The sequence below is a fragment of the Taudactylus pleione genome, unplaced genomic scaffold (genome assembly GCF_031769625.1).
Source record: "Taudactylus pleione unplaced genomic scaffold, aTauple2 ptg001127l, whole genome shotgun sequence".
In the NCBI taxonomy this organism is placed as follows: domain Eukaryota; kingdom Metazoa; phylum Chordata; class Amphibia; order Anura; family Myobatrachidae; genus Taudactylus; species Taudactylus pleione.
Genome location: NW_028285528.1, coordinates 1,063,332 through 1,084,392, shown reverse-complemented (window position 1 = coordinate 1,084,392; position 21,061 = coordinate 1,063,332). Strand labels below are relative to the sequence as shown.

The 21,061-nt window shown below is 44.6% G+C and overlaps 1 protein-coding gene across 4 annotated transcripts; it reads left to right on the top strand.

Annotated features, from left to right (window-relative positions):
• The first annotated feature begins 16 nt into the window (after positions 1 to 16).
• Positions 17 to 12,281, top strand: LOC148453578 (uncharacterized). 4 transcript variants are annotated; one of them, XM_088461969.1, is made up of 7 exons: positions 17 to 80; positions 3,377 to 3,534; positions 4,102 to 4,284; positions 5,054 to 5,132; positions 5,242 to 5,339; positions 5,505 to 5,835; positions 11,380 to 12,281. In XM_088461969.1, exons 2-7 carry the CDS (start codon positions 3,457 to 3,459, stop codon positions 12,246 to 12,248), a joined length of 1,638 nt encoding a protein of 545 aa, XP_088318095.1. In that variant the 5' UTR covers positions 17 to 80; positions 3,377 to 3,456; the 3' UTR covers positions 12,249 to 12,281. The 4 variants fall into 4 exon arrangements, with proteins under 4 accessions (XP_088318095.1, XP_088318092.1, XP_088318093.1 ...); XM_088461966.1 differs by having other exon boundaries at positions 11,377 to 12,281; XM_088461967.1 differs by having other exon boundaries at positions 80 to 144; positions 11,377 to 12,281.
• The last annotated feature ends 8,780 nt before the right edge of the window (positions 12,282 to 21,061 follow it).

Genomic DNA, 21,061 nt, shown 5'->3' with positions numbered 1-21,061 from the left:
GGGCGTGGCTATATAGAGGGGCGTGTCTTCTTGTATAACTGCAGCTTCCGGGTGACGGTCCCAGCAGGAATAAGCAGCAGGTGATGGTATTTATTGTTATTAGACAGGGGGAGCAGACTGTGGTGCCTCATTATTATCATACAGGTATATCAGACATCAGTGTTCTATATAATACAGAAGTAATAGACCCTGGTGTTACTACAATACAGCTGGAGCAGCCTTTAGTGCTGCACTATGTATATACAGGTAGAGTAGACGCTAGGGTTGGTATAATACAGATGGAGCACAACATTCTGTTACTATAATACAGCTGTAGCAGACTCTGGTGCTGCATCACCATTATACAGGTGGAGCAGACCCCAGTGTTGGTCTAATACAGGTGGAGCAGACCCCAGTATTGGCATGATAAAGGTGGAACAGATCCTTTTGTTTCTATAATACAGCTGGAGCAGACTCTGGTACTGCATTATCATTATACAGGTAACAACAACAGAAGCAGGAAGTTTTGTCTATATTTTGGGGCACTCACCCTACTAATAATATAACATAACCTGTAATAGTGTCAGTAAGAAATGACCGAGGTGTTATCTGTATAGCGCAATAAGTCAGGGAATACACAGAACGTAACAGAAAGACGAATGAGGTCATGGGTTCAATTCCCACCATGGCCCTAACTGTGTGGAGTTTGTATATTCTCCCTGTGCTTGCGTGGGTTTCCTCCGGGTACTCCGGTTTCCTCCCACACTCCATAAATATACTGGTAGGTTAATTGGCTCCCCTCAAAAAAATTGACCATAAGTGTGTATGTGTGTGAGCATGTGTTAGGGAATATAGGCCCTCATTCAGACCCACTCGCGAGCGGCTGTCCGCTCGCAAGTGGGTCGATGTTATGGACTGAGCATGCGCCAGACGCGACGAGCGAAGGAAAGTCCTTCGCTCGTTGTGTCCGATCAAAGGGGGCGTGCTGTCAATGTTGATTGACAGCACGCCCCCTTCGGTGGGCGTGCCGGGGGCGTGCCTCCCTGACGGGGGCGTTCCCACGGGAACGCCTCCCGTCAGAAGCCGGCCCACTGACATCACTAGTGATGTCAGTGGGAGTGATTTTGGCTCTGATAGAGCCAAAATCACTCCGGAGCTTGCGGTTGAAAACCTCAACCACAGGCTTCGGCTCGCAAATTCGATGGTCTCGACCATCGCGACCATCACAATGCACGCTCGTATAGCCTGTGGGTGGTGACCCACAGCTATACGAGCGTCCAGGAGGACGCTCCATGAAAATGGAGCCCGGCCCTCAGTCAGAGCGTGCGCTCTGCTCAGAGCGAACGGCTTTGAATGTGGGCCATAGATTGTAAACTCCACTGGGGCAGGGACAGATGTGAATGGCCATATATTCTCTCTGTAAAGCGCTGCGGAATATGTGTGCGCTACATAAATAACTTTGTAATAATATAAAGCCTGGTCTAACCAGGGCCAATAACCCCTCAGCACTGACCAGCTGTGTGATGGGAGACCTATATAGTGATTATCTATCATTTATGGTCAGACATATACATCATCACCCAGTGCTCAGAGGTATGGGGAATATATATATATACAGGTAATCACAGTAAGTGTAAGGAGGAAGATTCCATCTGTATAATAAAGCGTCGGTAACCACCTGATTAATATGCTATTGTCTGATTTACCCAAGTGCTCATATCTATCATGGTGCATTCACATGTAACATACATAGAATAATCCCACATATCTGACATGGTGCTGTCACATGTAACATACATATAGTAATCTCATATATCTGACATGGTGCATTCACATATAACATACATATAATAATCCCATCTATCTGACATGGTGCATTCACATGTAACATACATAGGATACTCCCAACTATCTGACACAGTGCATTCACATGTAACATACATAGAATAATCCCATATACCTGTCATGGTGCATTCACATGTAACATACATAGCACCTTGACAGGTATATGGGATTATTCTATCATATATAACATAAATAGAGTAATCCCATATATCTGACATGGTGCAGTCACATGTAACATACATAGAGTAATCCCATATATCTGACATGGTGCAGTCGCATGTAACATACATAGAATAATCCCATCTATCTGTCATGGTGCTATTACATGTAACATACTTAGAATAATCCCATATATCAGTCATGGTGCTCTCACATGTAACATACATAGAATAATCCCATATAGCTGACATGGGGAAGTCACATGTAACATACATAGAATAATCCCATATATCTGACATGGTGCTATTACATGTAACATACATAGAATAATCCCATCTATCTGACATGGTGCATTCACATGTAACATACATAGCAGCATGACAGATATATGGGATTATTCTATGTATGTTATATGTGAATGCACCATGTCAGATAGATGGGATTATTCTATGTATGTTACATGTGATAGCACCATGGTGTGAAGGGAAGGTGTGTGCTATCAGTGTGACCTGTGTATAGTGATGATCAGTGTGTATCAGGTGTGTGATATCAGTGTGACCTGTGTATAGTGAACAGTGGGGGTCATTCAGACCCGTTCGCGAGCAAAGGACGCTCGCAAACGGGTCGATGTTGCCCCACTGCGCATGCGCACGACGGAGGGAGCTCCATCGTGCGCAGGACCCGGACTGCGACAGCCAAGCTGTCGCTCCGGGTCTCGCACCAAAGGGGGCGTGCTGTCGATATTGATTGACAGCACGCCCCCTTTGGTGGGCATGGCGGCCAGACGGAGGCGTTCCCATGGGAACGCCTACCGTCTGAAGCCGGCTCCACTGACTTCACTAGTGATGTCAGTGGGAGTGATTTTGGCTCTGATAGAGCCAAAATCACTCCAGGGCTTGCGGCAGCGAGACCCTACCGCAGGGTCTCCGTCGCAAGCCCGATGGTCTTTGACCATCGCGACCATCATCTTGGACGCTCGCTATAGCTGTGGGTGGTCACCCACAGCTATACGAGCGTCCAGGAGGACGCTCCATTTTCATGGAGGAGGGCCCTGATTCAAAGCGAGCGCTCTAGTCAGAGCGTCCGGCTCTGAATCAGGCCCTGTGTGTATCAGGTGTGTCCTATCAGTGTGACCTGTATAGTGATCAGTGTGTATCAGGTGTATGACATCAGTGTGACCTGTATAGTGATCAGTGTGTATCAGGTGTATGACATCAGTGTGACCTGTGTATAATGAACAGTGTGTATCAGGTGTGTGCTATCAGTGTGACCTGTGTATAGTGATCAGTGTGTATCAGGTGTGTGATATAGCTTGTGGAAGAGGAGGGCTTAAGATTTACTTGAATATGTTACATATACTCTGTGATATTTATTATAATATATGTATTCCTAGACAAGTAAAGGACCAGAAAATCTTTACTAGAAGTCAAGTGAGGGTGAGACGTGTCCTGTATAAGTCACAGATCACTGAGGATGGACACGGACAGGAATCACATGAATGAGAGGATACTAAATCTCACCCTGGAGATCATCTACCTGCTGACTGGAGAGGTGAGGGGATCTGAGAGTGTCACAGTGACATCACTTATATATATAGTAATAATACAGGGACATGACTGGGGAGGTGAGATGATCTGGGAGTGTCACAGTGACATCACTTATATCTATAGTAATAATACAGGGACATTAGCGGGGAGGTGAGGGGATCTCGGAGTGTCACAGTGACATCACTTATATCTATAGTAATAATACAGGGACATGACTGGGGAGGTGAGGGGATCTGGGAGTGTCACAGTGACATCACTTATATCTATAGTAATAATACAGGGACATGACTGGGGGGGTGAGGGGGTCTGGGAGTGTCACAGTGACATCACTTATATCTATAGTAATAATACAGGGACGTGATTGGGGAGGTGATGGGATCTGGGAGTGTCACAGTGACATCACATATCTGTAGTAATAATACAGGGACTTGACTGGGGAGGTGAGGGCATCTGGTAGTGTCACAGTGACATCACTTATATCTATAGTAATAATAATACAGGGACATGACTGGGGAGGTGAGAGGATCTGGGAGTGTATGCAGTGATATTTGGTGTTTTCCCCAAAACACAGGGTTACACAGTAGTAAAGAAGACATTTGGTGAGTGTGAGACACGCAACAGCCATCCCCATGTGTCAGGAGGACTGAGCAGGACCCAGAACCTCATCATGGTGCCTCCACCTCACTCACTGATACATGAGAGACACAAGATCCTGGACCTCACCAACAAGATCATTCTACTGCTGAAAGGAGAGGTGACTGCTGGGAAGGGGACATTATACAGTAACACCAGGGGATGTGTGGGTGATGACTGGAGAGGTGACTGCTGGGAATGGGGCATTATACAGTAACACCAGGGGATGTGTCTGGGTGATGACTGGAGAGGTGACTGCTGGGAATGGGACATTATACAGTAACACCAGGGGATGTGTCTGGGTGATGACTGGAGAGGTAACTGCTGGGAATGGGACATTATACAGTAACACCAAGGGATGTGTCTGGGTGATGACTGGAGAGGTGACTGCTGGGAATGGGACATTATACAGTAACACCAGGGGATGTGTCTGGGTGATGACTGGAGAGGTGACTGCTGGGAATGGGACATTATACAGTAACACCAGGGGATGTGTTTGGGTGATGACAGGAGAGGTGACTGCTGGGAATGGGACATTATACCTTAACACCAGGGGATGTGTCTGGGTGATGACTGGAGAGGTGACTGCTGGGAATGGGGCATTATACAGTAACACCAGGGGATATGTCTGGGTGATGACTGGAGAGGTGACTGCTGGGAATGGGGCATTATACAGTAACACCAGGGGATATGTCTGGGTGATGACTGGAAAGGTGACTGCTGGGAATGGGACATTATACAGTAACACCAGGGGATGACTGGAAAGGTGACTGCTGGGAATGGGACATTATACAGTAACACCAGGGGATGTGTCTGGGTGATGACTGTATCATTCTGTGTGTCAGGTTCCTATAAGGTGTCAGGATGTCACTGTCTATGTCTCCATGCAGGAGGGGGAGTATATAGAGGAACACAAGGGTCTGTACAAGGATGTGATGATGGAGAATCACCGGCCCCTCACATCACTGGGTAAGAGGAGACTGTCATTTATTGTACAGGAGAGAGCAGGAATGGGGGGCCCCTATATACACATAATCACATATATACAATGTACTCAGTCACTGTGTGTCTCCTACAGATGGACCCAGTAACAGAAATACCCCAGAGAGATGTCCCCGTCCTCTTTATTCACAGGATTGTACAGAGGAGAATCACAGGACCCCACAGGAGCATCAGGTAGATGGGATTTAGGGTCTCACCAATACACTATAGTGACTCTCATTATATGATCTGTAGAGAAGCTGTGTGTGTATTATTTTCTGTGATTCTTCTACTTAATGTGAATTAATGAAATCAGACATTTTTAAACTTATTTGCTTTTAATATTTTGGGGTTTCTTAGGGTGAAGGTCTGGCTGATAATAAGGGAGAACAACAGACAAATGTGACTAATATAAAGGTAGAAGATATAAAAGTGGGAGAAGAAGAGACATATGTGACTGACCTGAAGACAGAATACATAGAAGAAGAAGAGACATATGTGACTGATATGAAGGTAGAAGATACAGAGGGAGAAGAAGAGACGTATGTGACTGATATGCAGACAGAAGACATAGAAGAAGAGACGTATGTGACTGATAATAAGGCAGAAGATATAGAGGGAGAAGAAGAGACGTATGTGAGGAGTGATCAGCAGTGTAAGGAGGAGGAAATCCCTACAGATATCAGCACAGGTGAATAATAAACACTTATTAAAGAAAAGAGTTATATATTATCCTTTCTCAGGGGGTCATTCAGACCCACTCGCAAGCGGCAGTACGCTCGCAAGTGGGTCGATGTTCCCCACTGCGCATGCGCACGACGGAGGGTGCTCCGTCGTGCGCATGCGCGAGACCCGGACTGCGACAGCCAAGCTGTCGCTCCGGGTCTTGCACCAAAGGGGGCGTGCTGTCGATGGTGACTGACAGCACGCCCCCTTTGGTGGGCGTGCCTGCCAGACGGAGGCGTTCCCATGGGAACGCCTACCGTCTGAAACCGGCCCCACTGACATCACTAGTGATATTAGTGGGAGTGATTTTGGCTCTGATAGAGCCAAAATCACTCCAGGGCTTGTGGCTGGGAAACCCTACCGCAGGGTTTCCGTCGCAAGTCCGATGGTCGCGATGGTCAAGACCATCGCGACCATCTTTTTGGACGCTCGTATATGCTGTGGGTGGTGACCCACAGCTATACGAGCGTCCAGGAGGACGCTCCATTTTAAGGGCCCTGATTCAGAGCGAGCGCTCTGGTCAGAGTGTCCGGCTCTGAATCAGGGCCTCAGTCTCTACAACACGTCCTTATTATACACCCTCCTCTGTCAGAACAGAATAATGAGGGAAATGTATCTGCTCAGTGGGGGAGTCAGGAGCCATCGGCCTCTAATATACTTCTACTCTCTCCCCTCATTTCACTGTGTGTTACCGGCATAGAGATCTGACCAGTCTCCTCCCCACACTCTCTGGTGTATCTCATACATCAGGAGCCATCAGCCTCTATTATACTCCTGCTCTCCCCCTCACATCATGTCACTGTGTTACCAGCCCAGCGATCTGACCAGTCTCCTCCCCACGCTCTCTGGTGTATCTCATACATCAGGAGCCATCAACCCCTATTATACTCCTGCTCTCCCCCTCACATCATGTCACTGTGTGTTACCAGCCCAGAGATCTGACCAGTCTCCTCCCCACCCTCTCTGGTGTATCTCATACATCAGGAGCCATCAGCCCCTATTATACTCCTGCTCTCCTCCTCACATTATGTCACTGTGTGTTACCAGCCCAGAGATCTGACCAGTCTCCTCCCCACACTCTCTGGTGTATCTCATACATCAGGAGCCATCAGCCCCTATTATACTCCTGCTCTCCTCCTCACATTATGTCACTGTGTGTTACCAGCCCAGAGATCTGACCAGTCTCTTCCCTGCACTGTAAATTCATATACTCACACATTACAACGAACACCATGTATACACACACACACACAAAGCTATAAGCACACACTTATTATTGCACAGTGCTTCCACCAATGCTTGTCTACAATGAATAATTAAGCCTATAATAGTAGTGGGACTGTGGCACCTGAGTGTGACCAGAGGGACATATAGTGGCTGTTGCACTATTGCCGTTTGCTACCTTTGTGTCCACCTGGAGACCTGTGAGTAGTGTAACCGGTGGCCAGGACATGCTGCTAGTGTACACAGCTATTGTGCTTCCACGTCTCCAGTGTGTGTGTGAGAGAGAAGTGACTGGTTGCCCAGTGTCACTGGCTTATGTGGTTTCCTGTCCCATGATAGTAGCTGGGCAATGTGTAAGCTTGGGGAATGTTACTCACCACATGTCACCGTGGCTGGGTCTATGCCGTCTGCTTGGTAACCCCGTTGTGTTGTATTTTATCTGTGCAGCAGGAGCCATATCTGCTGTATGTACAGTTATTGTAATAAAGTAGCTGTACAGTAGGTTGCAAATTCAAATTATACATCGTGGACTAATATTAGTATTATTATTAATCATTATTTATACGGAGTCTGCTTTGCCTTACGCTGTATATAGACAGAACACATTGCAAGCCTACCAAGGGAATAGTGCAGAAGACTTACAGTACAAAATATTTTAGACACCAGCGAGTGAGCCCACAACTGGGAAATCCTTCTCATTTATTTTGGCACCAGGAGCACCATATCACCCTATTATTACCACTGAACACTCCAACCTGTTTTCAGGTGATTCATATTCTCTCACTGTTCGGTTAGCCTGCGTTTTATTTAGCAGGCTACCTATGGAGTAGACAGAGGAGTTTTTTGGATACCTACCTGACTATATTTCATACCCTCATGGTATATGTGATAGGTCCGCTCATGCTCCATTCACTACATTATGTACATGGAACACAGCAGCCACCTACCCCTTACTGATAAGTGTCAGGGTTCAGCCTAGGATTGGCCTCTCTCACCTCCTTGCCGGCTTCCCCTGACTTCCTTGCGGTCAGACGTTTGGTGCAGTGATGGATGTGGGGCTGAGTATTCTGCCTTAGGTGCTTTTTGCGAGCTTCCATGGTCGGCTGTGTGTGCTGTGGATCGGAGTTCCCATCATGGGCGCCGCCATGACAGTTCCTCTCATGTGACAGTACTCCTAACCTATGGTAGCATGATTTCAGTCAGCTGATGCTGTGCTCCAGTAATCTGCTACCCCTGGGTATAAATCCGCCTCCAGAACTCCAGGAAGACGCTGTTCAACTTCGTTATTCCAAGTGCCTGTGTTATTCCCACTGTTGCTCTGTGCTAAATCCTTCAGCGTGTTGCTTCAGCCTGCTCACAGTTTCCCAGTTTCCTGTATTAGCTTCCATGCTAAACCTTACTCTGAGACTTCAGCTTTCTCACAGTACTTCAGTGTTTCATGTCCCTTCCCTGTGTGTCTTTGTATATGTGCTGCTAATTTTATTACAGCTTTCCTGTGGCTATTACCCTGTATCACTGAAGTGTCAGATTACCTGCTGGTATTAATTAGCTCACAGCTGGTCCTCCCAGCACATGTCTGTGTCAATCTGCTCTGTGTCTTGTCAGTGCAAATCTGCATTTGCAGTTAGCACTCTCCCAGTGTATGCCTATCTTCTCTATATGTCTTGTCTGTGCAATCTGCACCTGCATATATAATTATTCCCAGTATTTTGCCTTTGCCCAGTACCAGCATTTCTAGCTCTCCCACTATTTGGCCTTTGTCCAGTACCACATTTCTAGCATTCCCAATATATTCCTTGAGTCCACTCTACTCTTGTATGTGCAATCCCCAGTATATGTTTGTGTTTTCCTGCATATTTAGCAAACTCCAGTACCTGCCTGTGTCCACATCTCCCTGAGCTGCTGAGCTAGTCAGCTCCTGGATTTCTTAGTGATTCTTGGTACATTCTCAGTAATCTCATGCAAGCCGGTGATCAGGATTTCTAACTGTGTTCCAGTGTATCTCCAGTGTTCTAGCAATAAACTTAACGTAATATAGTTCCGGTCTTCTGCCATTCCCAGGTACCTGTCCAGGGGGCAGCGACTTGCTCACTTGGTGCAGCGGAAAACCAAATCCCAATTGGAGGGGTCACTGGAGAAAACCACCAAGTGAGTTAGACTCCGCGCCTCTGGGCAGGTCTAGCCAAACCTGGGTTCCGCTGCAAATAGGAGACCTAGCCACAGTCACTCCGATAGTCACCTGAACCCCCTGGCTCACCGTCCTCCACAGAGGATCACTTTCACCGGATTGTGACAATAAGTGAGTGGTTACTTTTCTGTTTCTATTTTATATAATACCTGATTCTTTGTATGTTCCCTTTTGTCTTTAACCACCACAATATCTTCACGATTTTTATTTACATTACTCAAATATCTATGTGTTGTGGTCTTTATGATTAATCATTGTGCGTACGATTCATTTAACCTGGACATGTATGATGTATTATGCCGCAATTACTTTGGGTTATAAATGTTTCTGAGCATTTTGATTTAGGGACACGCAGAGGGTACTTGGTTGGTGGACATACTCTACCACAGTGCTCAGATGTAGCAGCGTTTTGTTTCAGTATCTGATAGATATTATTCTGATTATCACACTTATTGTACTATCATGAGATTTTTTTGGCATTAAGATTTTTCACCCAGGCTATTTTCAGATTTTATTATGGGTATGTTATAATGTATTATGTTTTGCAATCATTAGAGACCAAACATGATGTCATAGGGACCCATTTTTCTTGTACTTGGTTACAAACTATGTATCATTTTGACTGTCTTTGATCTCTTGCATTTTGTATATCCTTGCATGAGACCCATATTTATCTCATTGGATGGTCTCATTTCCTGATAGAAGAGACTTTGTTTACATACTCAAATATCAGCAGGTCACCATCGGATGGTTATGTAATTCTCCGACTGATTTGGTTTATTCTCAAACACCCTGCTGTGTTATATATATATATATATATATATATATATATAAATGTTGTTTGTCTTCTCTTTTGTCTGTCCTGTATTTTATTTTTATTGATATTTCTAATAAACGTTAAGTTTTACTTCGCTATAGCAGAGAATTGTGCCCCTACAATAGAGAGTACTTTCTTTTTCTTTTCTTTGACCTTGTAGTTTACTCTTTTGGGTGCACCTCCCATTACCTATTAGTATTGGGTATTATTTCCCATTTATGACTATTTGATTAAGGAGTTTTTCTCTGCTTTCATATATCTAACCAATATTGATACCAGTGCTTGGGGTCTCCCCTCAATCCCCTTTTCCCTCATTTTTTACCAGCGATAACAACACTGCAGCTTATACAGTCACAGTAACCACAGAAGCAGCACGGGCTGAGCCCAATGGTTCTGTGCTGCTGTTAGTATTGGGGAGGAGGCGATAGTATAGGTCATGGAAGAGGGCCCTGCTCATTAGAGCTTACAGTCTATAGGTGGAGGGGCTGGCAGACGAGTGACACATAGAGGAGACATAGTGAGCAAGGAGCATACAGAGGTGGGTAAAGATGAGAGCAGGAAAGCTTTAGTAAAGAAGTGGATCTGCAGAATCTGTGAAGCTTAGTAGAGTCAGTAGGTGAGACTTCCAGGGGTGGGGAGCAGCACAGGTAAAGTCCTGGAGGCAGGAATGGGAGGATGTAATTAGTTGAGAGGAGAGGCTCCAGTTCTTGGCAAAACAAAGTGGGCGGTGGTAGTCTGGAGGGAAATGGAGAAGTAGGGGGGAGATGATTGGTTGAGGGCATTTTAGGTGAGTTTGAAGTGGGTTCTCACATGGGTAGGGAACAAGTGTTGGGCCTGTAGGGGAGACAGAAGCAGTTATTTTGGAGATGATGAACCGGGACAGATTGGAGGGGAGAGAGGTGGGAGTTGGGGAGGCCACATGGGAGGAAGTTGCAGTAGAAGAGTCTAAAGATGAACAGTGAGTGGATGAGGGCCTTAGGTGCTTCTAGGGTGAGAGAGGGGCTGATCCTGGAGATATTTTAAAGATAGAAGTGGCAAGACTGGAAAAGGAACTTAATGTTGGCACTAAAGGATATCTCCAAGACTTCAGACTTGTGGGATAGAAGAGATGGAAAGGTTGTCGATGGATAGTAAAATTGAGGGAGGTGAGGGAACTCCACATGATAGGAAGACGATCAGCTCAGTCTTAGACATGTTAAGTATAAGAAAGCACTGAAACATCCTTGAACATTTGCTCCTCAATGTAAACATTTTTGTTTATTCTCATTTGTTTCCAGTAGATGAACACACAAGCAGGAATATCTCGGAGGAAGATCTCATCTTGTCGCCAGATTTTACAATAGAAGATGAGAACATCACACAAGATTCTCCAGGAGAAACTCCCATTACCCTAAATATACATCCAACACTTCACAGTACGGATATGTCATCTGATCCCTCTAATCATGAGGAACATTCTCCTGATAATTCAGATCTAGTTACACACAGTACAGCTCATAAAGGTGATACGCTATTATCTTGTTCTGAATCTTGTAAAAGTTCTATACGTCACTCAGTTTTTGTTAGACATCAAAAAATTCACACAGGTGAGAAACCATTTCCATGTGCTGAGTGTGGGAAATGTTTTGCACAGAAATCAGAACTTGTTAGACATCAGAGACATCACACAGGTGAGAAACCATTTCCATGTTCTGAGTGTGGAAAATGTTTTACACAGAAATCACATCTTGTTACACATCAGAGATGTCACACAGGTGAGAAACCATTTCCATGTCCTGAGTGTGGGAAATGTTTTGCACAGAAATCTGATCTTGTTACACATCAGAGACGTCACACAGGTGAGAAACCATTTCCATGTTCTGAGTGTGGGAAATGTTTTACACAGCAATCAAATCTTGTTACACATCAGAAAAGTCACACAGGTGAGAAACCATTTTCATGTTCTGAGTGTGGGAAACGTTTTACACAGAAATCAGCTCTTGTTACACATCAGAGAAGTCACACAGGTAAGAAACCATTTCCATGTTCTGAGTGTGGGAAATGTTTTACACAGAAATCGCATATTGTTACACATCAGAGATGTCACACACGAGAAATACAATTTCAGTCAGCTAATATACATGAAACGGGCTTCAATAATAATTATTGAAAAAGCTGTGTATATTATAATGTAAATAATAAAAGCCAGCATGAATACATTTACAGCGTGTATACTCCATTGTGTGTGGACTTCACTGAGGTCTTACGTAAGGCTGCTGCCTTTATTGCACTTTCTCCCTCTACAACTGTTATTTGCTTGGGTGACTTTAATAATGTAATGGATCCTTCCATAGACCGTTGGAGAAAGTTAATTATTTCTTTACCCCCTTCCCAATCCCCTTTTTCTAAATTGATTGCTGAATTGCATACACCAAGAAAAAATTGGTTGGGATGCTCTAACACAAAAGCGGCTGGTACAGGGATAGTCACACCCTGAAATCAATCACAGTAAAACACAAAAGAACCAGCGCTAAAAAAGATGGACGGTGATCTTTAAATAATGAAAATGTCATTTATTATAAAAAAACAAGAATAAAACAGTAAATGCCACACATGATAATGGTTGAATGAATGATCAGCACTCTCAATGCGGGATTCCAATGAAAGATATGAACACAGTGTTAAAATATATCTCTGATTCTGTATATTGAGCAGATGGTATAGGACCTAGGACTCCTTCCACTATATCCAAGGTTTTGAGATTTCAAGCAGCCATATGAATAGTCGGTACAATTGGTTTCAACACAGTCTTTAGCATCCAAAGTGCAAATTGAATAAGCTGTTAATAATCCACCTATATTTTGTTCCGCGTACTGTATTCTCATTGGTTAGACAGAAATGACACCCATAGACCACACATTTCTAAATTCCTGGACTCCATCAGATAGTGTATATCCCCACCAATAAGGTGACTTGTTCCGGATAATTACCCCTGGGTATACACTATATGATGGAGCCCAGGAATTTAGAAATATGTGGTCTATGGGTGTCATTTCTGTCTAACCAATGAGAATACGGCATGCGATCACGTGACACTAGGTTATCACATGATCGCATTGCCGTTAATTGTACAATATAGATTCTGCTCAAGATAAATTTTCCCTACACCATTTACGGGTAAGTGGGATTGCCTAATCTTAGCTTTGTTTAAGCCTTTTTATTTACATGTGTTTGATGGATGGTTTTTCTTTTCCTTTATTAATTTTATTGCCACCACATATGTTATCAATTAACCAATTACTCCTGGGTATTTAACTACCCCAACAATATGAACCAACACACATACTCCTGAGGAAGCTAGGTGCCTCTTGCCTAGTGAAACGCGTTGAGGTGATTGCTCTGGGAATCCTGCTAACATTGGACTTTACTTTGGACCCCCACAACCTTTCCAGGACTGAGTGCAGCGCCGGAACAAAATATAGGTGGATTATTAACAGCTTATTCAATTTGCACTCTGGATGCTAAAGACTGTGTTGAAACCAATTGTACTGACTATTCATATGGCTGCTTGAAATCTCAAAACCTTGGATATAGTGGAAGGAGTCCGACCTAGGATCAGAGATATATTTTAACACTGTGTTCATATTTTTCATTGGAATCCCGCATTGAGAGTGCTGATTGCTGTATTGGGCTGGTTGGATGTCTGATGTGTCCGCTATCCCTCTACCTTTTCCTGTCAGTCCTCCACTCATCGCTCTTTGTCACATATTGATATGGTTTTTATTTCACCTATTTAGGTTCCCAGAGTTTCTGTAGTTGATTATTTGTTGAGGGGTGTCTCCGACCACTCTCCGCTGTGCATTAGTATTGGTTCCTCCCTTTCGGAAGGTGCCCGCTTTTGGAGACTTAACCCATTCTGGTTAGACCTAGTGGGTGCCGGCTCTGAGTTGGAAGCTGCTTGGGATTTCTATTGTGTGGATAATGCCTCATGTACTGATGTTTCTCTCCTTTGGGATTCCTTTAAGGCATTTCTAAGGGGTACTTATAATTTAATGTTATCAATACGCTTAATATTTCATGGGCAGCGGGAAACTGTTTTGAAAAAAGCTTATTAGGACGCTGAGGCCCAGTACCTCTTGTCTAAAGAGATCTCAGATTGGGAGGTTATGCTTCATGCCCAGCGGGAGTGGTCGGATCACCTGTTTGATAAATCTAAGCGTACACTGCTTAGAGACCTATTTCTCTTCTTATTATTGACATTAAAATATTGGCTAAACTTTTAGCTATTCATCTTAATTCTGTTATTAATTCTATTATACATCCTGATCAAACCGGCTTCATGTCAGGTAAATCCACTACTCAAAATCTTAGGCTCCTTTCCTATCATAGGCAGATGTCCCATAGGGATGCCTCTGAAGCTGTGGTGGTCTCCTTAGATGCAGACAAGGCCTTAGATTCCATGGAGTGGGAGTATTTATGGGAGGTCTTGCCTAGGTTTGGTTTTGGTTCCCGTTTTATTAACTAGGAGTGGTGGTGAATGGTTGTATCTCCTCTTCCTTTTAAGCTCGGGTGTGGCACACGCCAGGGGTGTCCTTTATCCCCTGCATTGTTTGCACTGCCTATCGAGCCCCTGGCGTGTCTCATTTGTGCAAATTCAGCCAGGGCCAGATTAAAGGGAGGAGGACAAAAGCAGTTGTCCCGGGGCCCCCAAAACAGGCAATATTTTATTAAGCCCCGTCCACCTTGCAGCAAAATGCTGCAATTCGCAGGTCAGTCGGTTGGAGGCGGAGCCAATCTGATGTGATTGCGTTAAAATTGTCATTTGGCCCCGCCCTTTTCTGACCAGCAAATTGCTGCATTTTGCCACGAGGGGGCTGAACTTAATAACATGGTGCCAGCCTGCCAGGTCTCGTCCCCATCCCTTCCATAACATGCAGTCTGCAGATGCTGCAAGGTAAGTATGTGTGTGTGTGTGTAATGTATGTGTGACACATGCATCTATGGTGTATATGTTTTTCTGTGTGAATATATGTATGTATATTTGTGTATATATGTACAGTATGTGTGTATATCTATAAGCACAGTGTGTGTAAGTATATAAATATATGTATGTGTGGTGTGTGTGTGTAAATATATATATTTATATATACGGAACTCCCCGCTTCCCGGTAAAATCCTGCGTTTGCCCCTGCTGACTGTATCCGTGCTCCGGGATGACTGCAGCATGGTGATGGAGGTCCCGGCCACTCAGTGCTCCCCTGTATCCTGGTGTGTCGGGGCAGTATCTGCGCTCCTTCCCAAGCACACCCATTCCTTGTCCTGCCTGCCCATGCAGCTCTCCTGCACAAATATACATATGTATATACTTTTAATACAATTATATTGAAAAGGGCCCCACAAGGTTGTTGCCCCAAGGGCTCCACAAACCTTAACCTGGCCCTGGATTCAGCTATTCAGGGCCTGCGGGTTGGCCGTGCAATGGACACAAAAGCTCTTTATGATAAGCTGCTGTTTCTGGCGGACGCGGGCCCATCTTTAGAATGTTTGATGGACGTTATATTTTTATTGTTTTTCAGGGTTGCTGATTAATTGGTCCACGTTTGGTATTTTTCCTTTGATTGGCTCCTGCCTTTCCCCTTCTCTCTACTGCCCTCTATAATGGACTCTCTCCTTTCGGTATTTGGGTGTCTCCATCTCGCCTAATCCTGCTGATTTTGTAGAACTTAATGTGGTGCCCATTACCATTAATGTCTATTTAGCCTAAATACCTTTGTCCTACAGCATTCACCTGTATTTATTCCTAAAATAGTTTTCTCCCATATTGATTCTATTTTATCTGTTTTTGTGTGTTGGGGGGGGGGGACACATCTGACTGCTCTCCGTAACCTATGTAGTTCTAAATCTGCAGGTGGATTGGCCCTTTATCATTTACGTATTTACTATATGGCATCACAACTGTCGCATTTGGTGACCCGGTTATCTGTTGGTACTGACACCACTCTGGCGGGATTTCTTGGTGAGCAAACAGGGTCCCCTTTAGCTCCTTTACAAATGTTATTCTCCATAATAATGCCGGGTAGATCTCTACCCTTACTTCGACAAGTTCAACTGGTTTGGCTCTTTACTCAGGGATTGTTTGGGGATGAGGGTGTGGATCTTGATATCTGCCTGTGGTTTAATGATGGTTTTGGGTGTGCTGGGATCGGAGACCTTTTGGATGTCTTACGGTATCAAAACTACTGGTCATTTGTTTCATAATGGGGGGCTCCACTCCTTTGACCATTTACGTATGGAGTTTGGCCTTCCTTGTACAGCTTTATATAGATACCTTCAGCTCCGTTGCACCATGCACACTCAGTTTGGATCTGATCCTATTTTATTATCACCTTCTCTTCTTAAATTTGCACTCCTTCAAGTACCTGTTCATAAGACGGTCTCCTATCTTTATAGTGATCTTACATCTCGTAATTTTCCAGATGCCTTTCTTCCCCTTAGGAATTAATGGGAATTAAACTTGTGTTCTCTTCAAGATGATCAATGGTCTCAGTTGTTGGGTTCTATAAGGTATACTTCCCCTTGTGTTCTCTTCAAGATGATCAATGGTCTCAGTTGTGGGATCCATAAGGTAAGTGTTCGCAAATACGCGCTACAGCGCGTATTTTACCCGCTATTGGGCACCGGGGACCCACTTTTCTAAAGAAGCCGGGTCCCCGGGGACGCGCTATGCTGTGGCCAATACCTGACAGCTGGCTGCAGCATAGCGCATCCCCCTGCAGTAACAGACACAATGCTGTCTGTTAGAGCAGCCAATGAGAGTCAGATAGACTCTCATGGTCTGCTGCTGTGTAAAGCCATGCTGGGATCAAGTGTCTGATCCCAGCATCGGCACAGCATCCGTGCCAGGCGCTGGGACAGTGTGTTTGTTCCCAGCGCCGGGTAAGCCACCACGACGGGTACCTGGTGAAGGGACCGCCTGGTCCCTTCCACCAGCATCGGCGGGAGTAGCTTGGCTCCGGGCGCAAGCTAAGCGGAGCTCGCTGCCCGGAAGCCAAGTAGCGGCGGTCGGCGGCGGTTGTTTGGCACTGGCCACGAGCCAAACACGCTCGCGGTCCAATAGGAGGCAGACGCGATGAGCCAATTGCGGCTCGCCGCGTCATAGCCCCGCCCACTCACGGAGTCTTGAATTAGACGCGGCTGAGCGGGAAACTTCAGTACCGACGTCGGAGGGGAGGAGAGAAGACCTCCCGAAGAGCGGCGCAGCAACAGTTCCGGCAGCCGCGCAAGAGGCCAGAAGACGGCGTGATCAAGAGGGAAGAAAGGAAGAGGCGGCGCCGCTGGCCTGGACGGGCCAGCGGCAGAAGACTGAAGCTGAGGACCGAAGAGGACTGTGGGGGTGGGAAGAAAAAGAGCTATCGAAGATCCACCCCCCCGCAGCCTCTTCCACTGTGCGGGTAGGCGCCTTGGGCCACCATTATTTACCCCTCCCTAGACCACCAGGGTTGTCGGGCACTAGGCCTGTTGGTATATAGGTGAGCACAAGGCCCGGGCTACATAGGGGGCATTAGGCCCAAATGAAGGTATTTGCCCCACAAATAGGTGAGTGACCTGGGCATTAGGCCCAGGCCACTGAGGGGCAATGCAGAGGGGGGATTACTACTGGGGGCCCTGCAGAGGGGGGATTACTACTGGGGGCCCTGCAGAGGGGGGATTACTACTGGGGGCCCTTAAGAGGCGCATTACTACTGGGGGCACTGCAGAGGGGGGATGACTACTGGGGGCACTGCAGAGGGGGGATCACTACTGGGGGCACTGCATAGGGGGATGACTACTGGGGGCCCTGCAGAGGGGGGATTACTACTGGGGGCCCTTAAGAGGCGGATTACTACTGGGGGCACTGCAGAGGGGGGATTACTACTGGGGGCACTGCAGAGGGGGGATGACTACTGGGGGCAATTCATAGGGGTTGATAACTACTAGGGGTAATGCATAGGGGGATTACTACTGGGGGCAATGCATAGGCAGACTACTGCTAATGGCAATGCATAGGGGGTCATCTACTGGGGGCAATGCATAGGGGGACTAAAGGGCATTAATGTGCAGCATAATGTGTAAAGGCTGGGGATGGCTGTGTGGCATCATTTGTAAGGGGCATTACTGCGTGGCATTAATGTGCGGCCTAATGTTAAAGATCGGGCATGGCTGTGTGGCAAAATGTGTAAAGACTGGGCATTACTGCATGGCATAATGTGTAAAGGCCATTAATGTGTAAAGGCCAGGCATGGCTGTGTGGCATCATTTGTAAGAGGTTAGGGGAGGACTGAGAGTTATTTGGAGAGCTCTAAAGCATAAATTATGATGGGACCCAGAAACTGTCAGGAAGGACCCCATTTTTTTAAAGTGGAGGGTCCCTGGGACCCACATATTTTGTCACTCACCGCGATCACTGAGGTATACTTCCTCTTGTGTTCTCTTCAAGATGAGCAATGGTCTCAGTTGTAGGGATCTATAAGGTATTCTTCCCCTTGTGTTCTCTTCAAGATGAGCAATGGTCTCATTTGTAGGGATCTATAAGGTATTCTTCCCCTTGTGTTCTCTTCAAGATGAGCAATGGTCTCAGTTGTAGGGTTCTATAAGGTATACTTCCCCTTGTGTTCATTTCCAACAAATCCATTAATTTATTTTTCACAGATCCTACCGTTCCCGTTTCTATTGCACATATTGATACTAATATTCCAACTAATTGCCACAAATGTCGTGCTCTTGGCTGTGATTTTTGCCATTTGTTATGGGATTGCCCTAGGGTTAATGAGTTTTGGAAATTAGTGTGGTCGGATATGCAATTTACTTTCCCATCATTACCTCCTCCCAGAAGCAAAACGTTATCTATTCGCATTGGATAGTGAGGAATTGTTTAATACAAATATTTATCGTTCTGTTTTAGGCTTATCCACCTTGGCAATAGTAATTACTGCCCGCTGCTGGTGTGCTCCAGATCCTCCCGACATACACAAGTGGTTAATGATACCACTGACCATGAATGTTATGTTTATAGTTTATACTAGTCGTAAGGCCCTTCCCAAATGCCACAAGCTATGGGATAGACGGGCTCTTTCCTCACTGGGCCTTCGTAGACCTGTGTGAGATCCCTCTGTGTAATCTATCCCCTTCTATCTTCCCTCTCCTTGTCTCCTTAGTTTACCCCTTTTCCTTTTCATTTGGTTGTTTTCTTTTTACCTCCATGCGTGAGGTGTTTATATGCTATATCTGTATTTCCGGGTTCATCTTATCACTGATAACCCCCTGAATGTATATTTTGTTATTTATTGATGTGTTTTTGCTGGTAACACATGTTTTTTGCAAACTGTTTATAATATGTAGAAAAGTCTCCAACAAAAAGTAACATGATGAAATAAAAAGAGTTATTGAGGCTGTTCCAGCTCCAGGGCTGGAATTACTTATAATAAATGTAACACACACATTGGTTCTGTATTTATATTTACTGCAGTTAGAGATTTCGGTGTGACAACTACAGAGACTCAGCCGCATGTAAATCAGCTGCTTAATAATCTGTCCCACAGTATAATGACGTGTTATATTGTTATTACCTCCCACAGTCACACAGTATAATAACATGTTATATTGTTATTACCTCCCACAGTCACACAGTATAATGATGTGTTATATTGTTACTACCACCCACAGTCACACAGTATAATGATGTGTTATATTGTTATTACCTCCCACAGTCACACAGTATAATGACATGTTATATTGTTATTACCTCCCACAGTCACACAGTATAATGATGTGTTATATTGTTATTACCACCCACAGTCACACAGTATAATGATGTGTTATATTGTTATTACCTCCCACAGTCACACAGTATAATGACGTGTTATATTGTTATTACCACCCACAGTCACACAGTATAATGATGTGTTATATTGTTATTACCTCCCACAGTCACACAGTATAATGACGTGTTATATTGTTATTACCACCCACAGTCACACAGTATAATAACATGTTATATTGTTATTACCACCCACAGTCACACAGTATAATGACATGTTATATTGTTATTACCACCCACAGTCACACAGTATAATGATGTGTTATATTGTTATTACCACCCACAGTCACACAGTATAATGACGTGTTATATTGTTATTACACAGTCACTCAGTATAATAACATGTTATATTGTTATTACCTCCCACAGTCACACAGTATAATGACATGTTATATTGTTATTACCTCCCAGTCACACAGTATAACATGTTATATTGTTATTACCTCCCACAGTCACACAGTATAATGACATGTTATATTGTTATTACCTCCCACAGTCACACAGTATAATGATGTGTTATATTGTTATTACCACCCACAGTCACACAGTATAATGATGTGTTATATTGTTATTACCTCCCACAGTCACACAGTATAATGACGTGTTATATTGTTATTACCACCCACAGTCACACAGTATAATGATGTGTTATATTGTTATTACCACCCACAGTCACACAGTATAATGATGTGTTATATTGTTATTACCTCCCACAGTCACACAGTATAATGACGTGTTATATTGTTATTACCACCCACAGTCACACAGTATAATGATGTGTTATATTGTTATTACCTCCCACAGTCACACAGTATAATGACGTGTTATATTGTTATTACCACCCACAGTCACACAGTATAATAACATGTTATATTGTTATTACCACCCACAGTCACACAGTATAATGACATGTTATATTGTTATTACCACCCACAGTCACACAGTATAATGATGTGTTATATTGTTATTACCACCCACAGTCACACAGTATAATGATGTGTTATATTGTTATTACACAGTCACTCAGTATAATGACATGTTATATTGTTATTACCTCCCACAGTCACACAGTATAATGACATGTTATATTGTTATTACCTCCCACAGTCACACAGTATAATGACGTG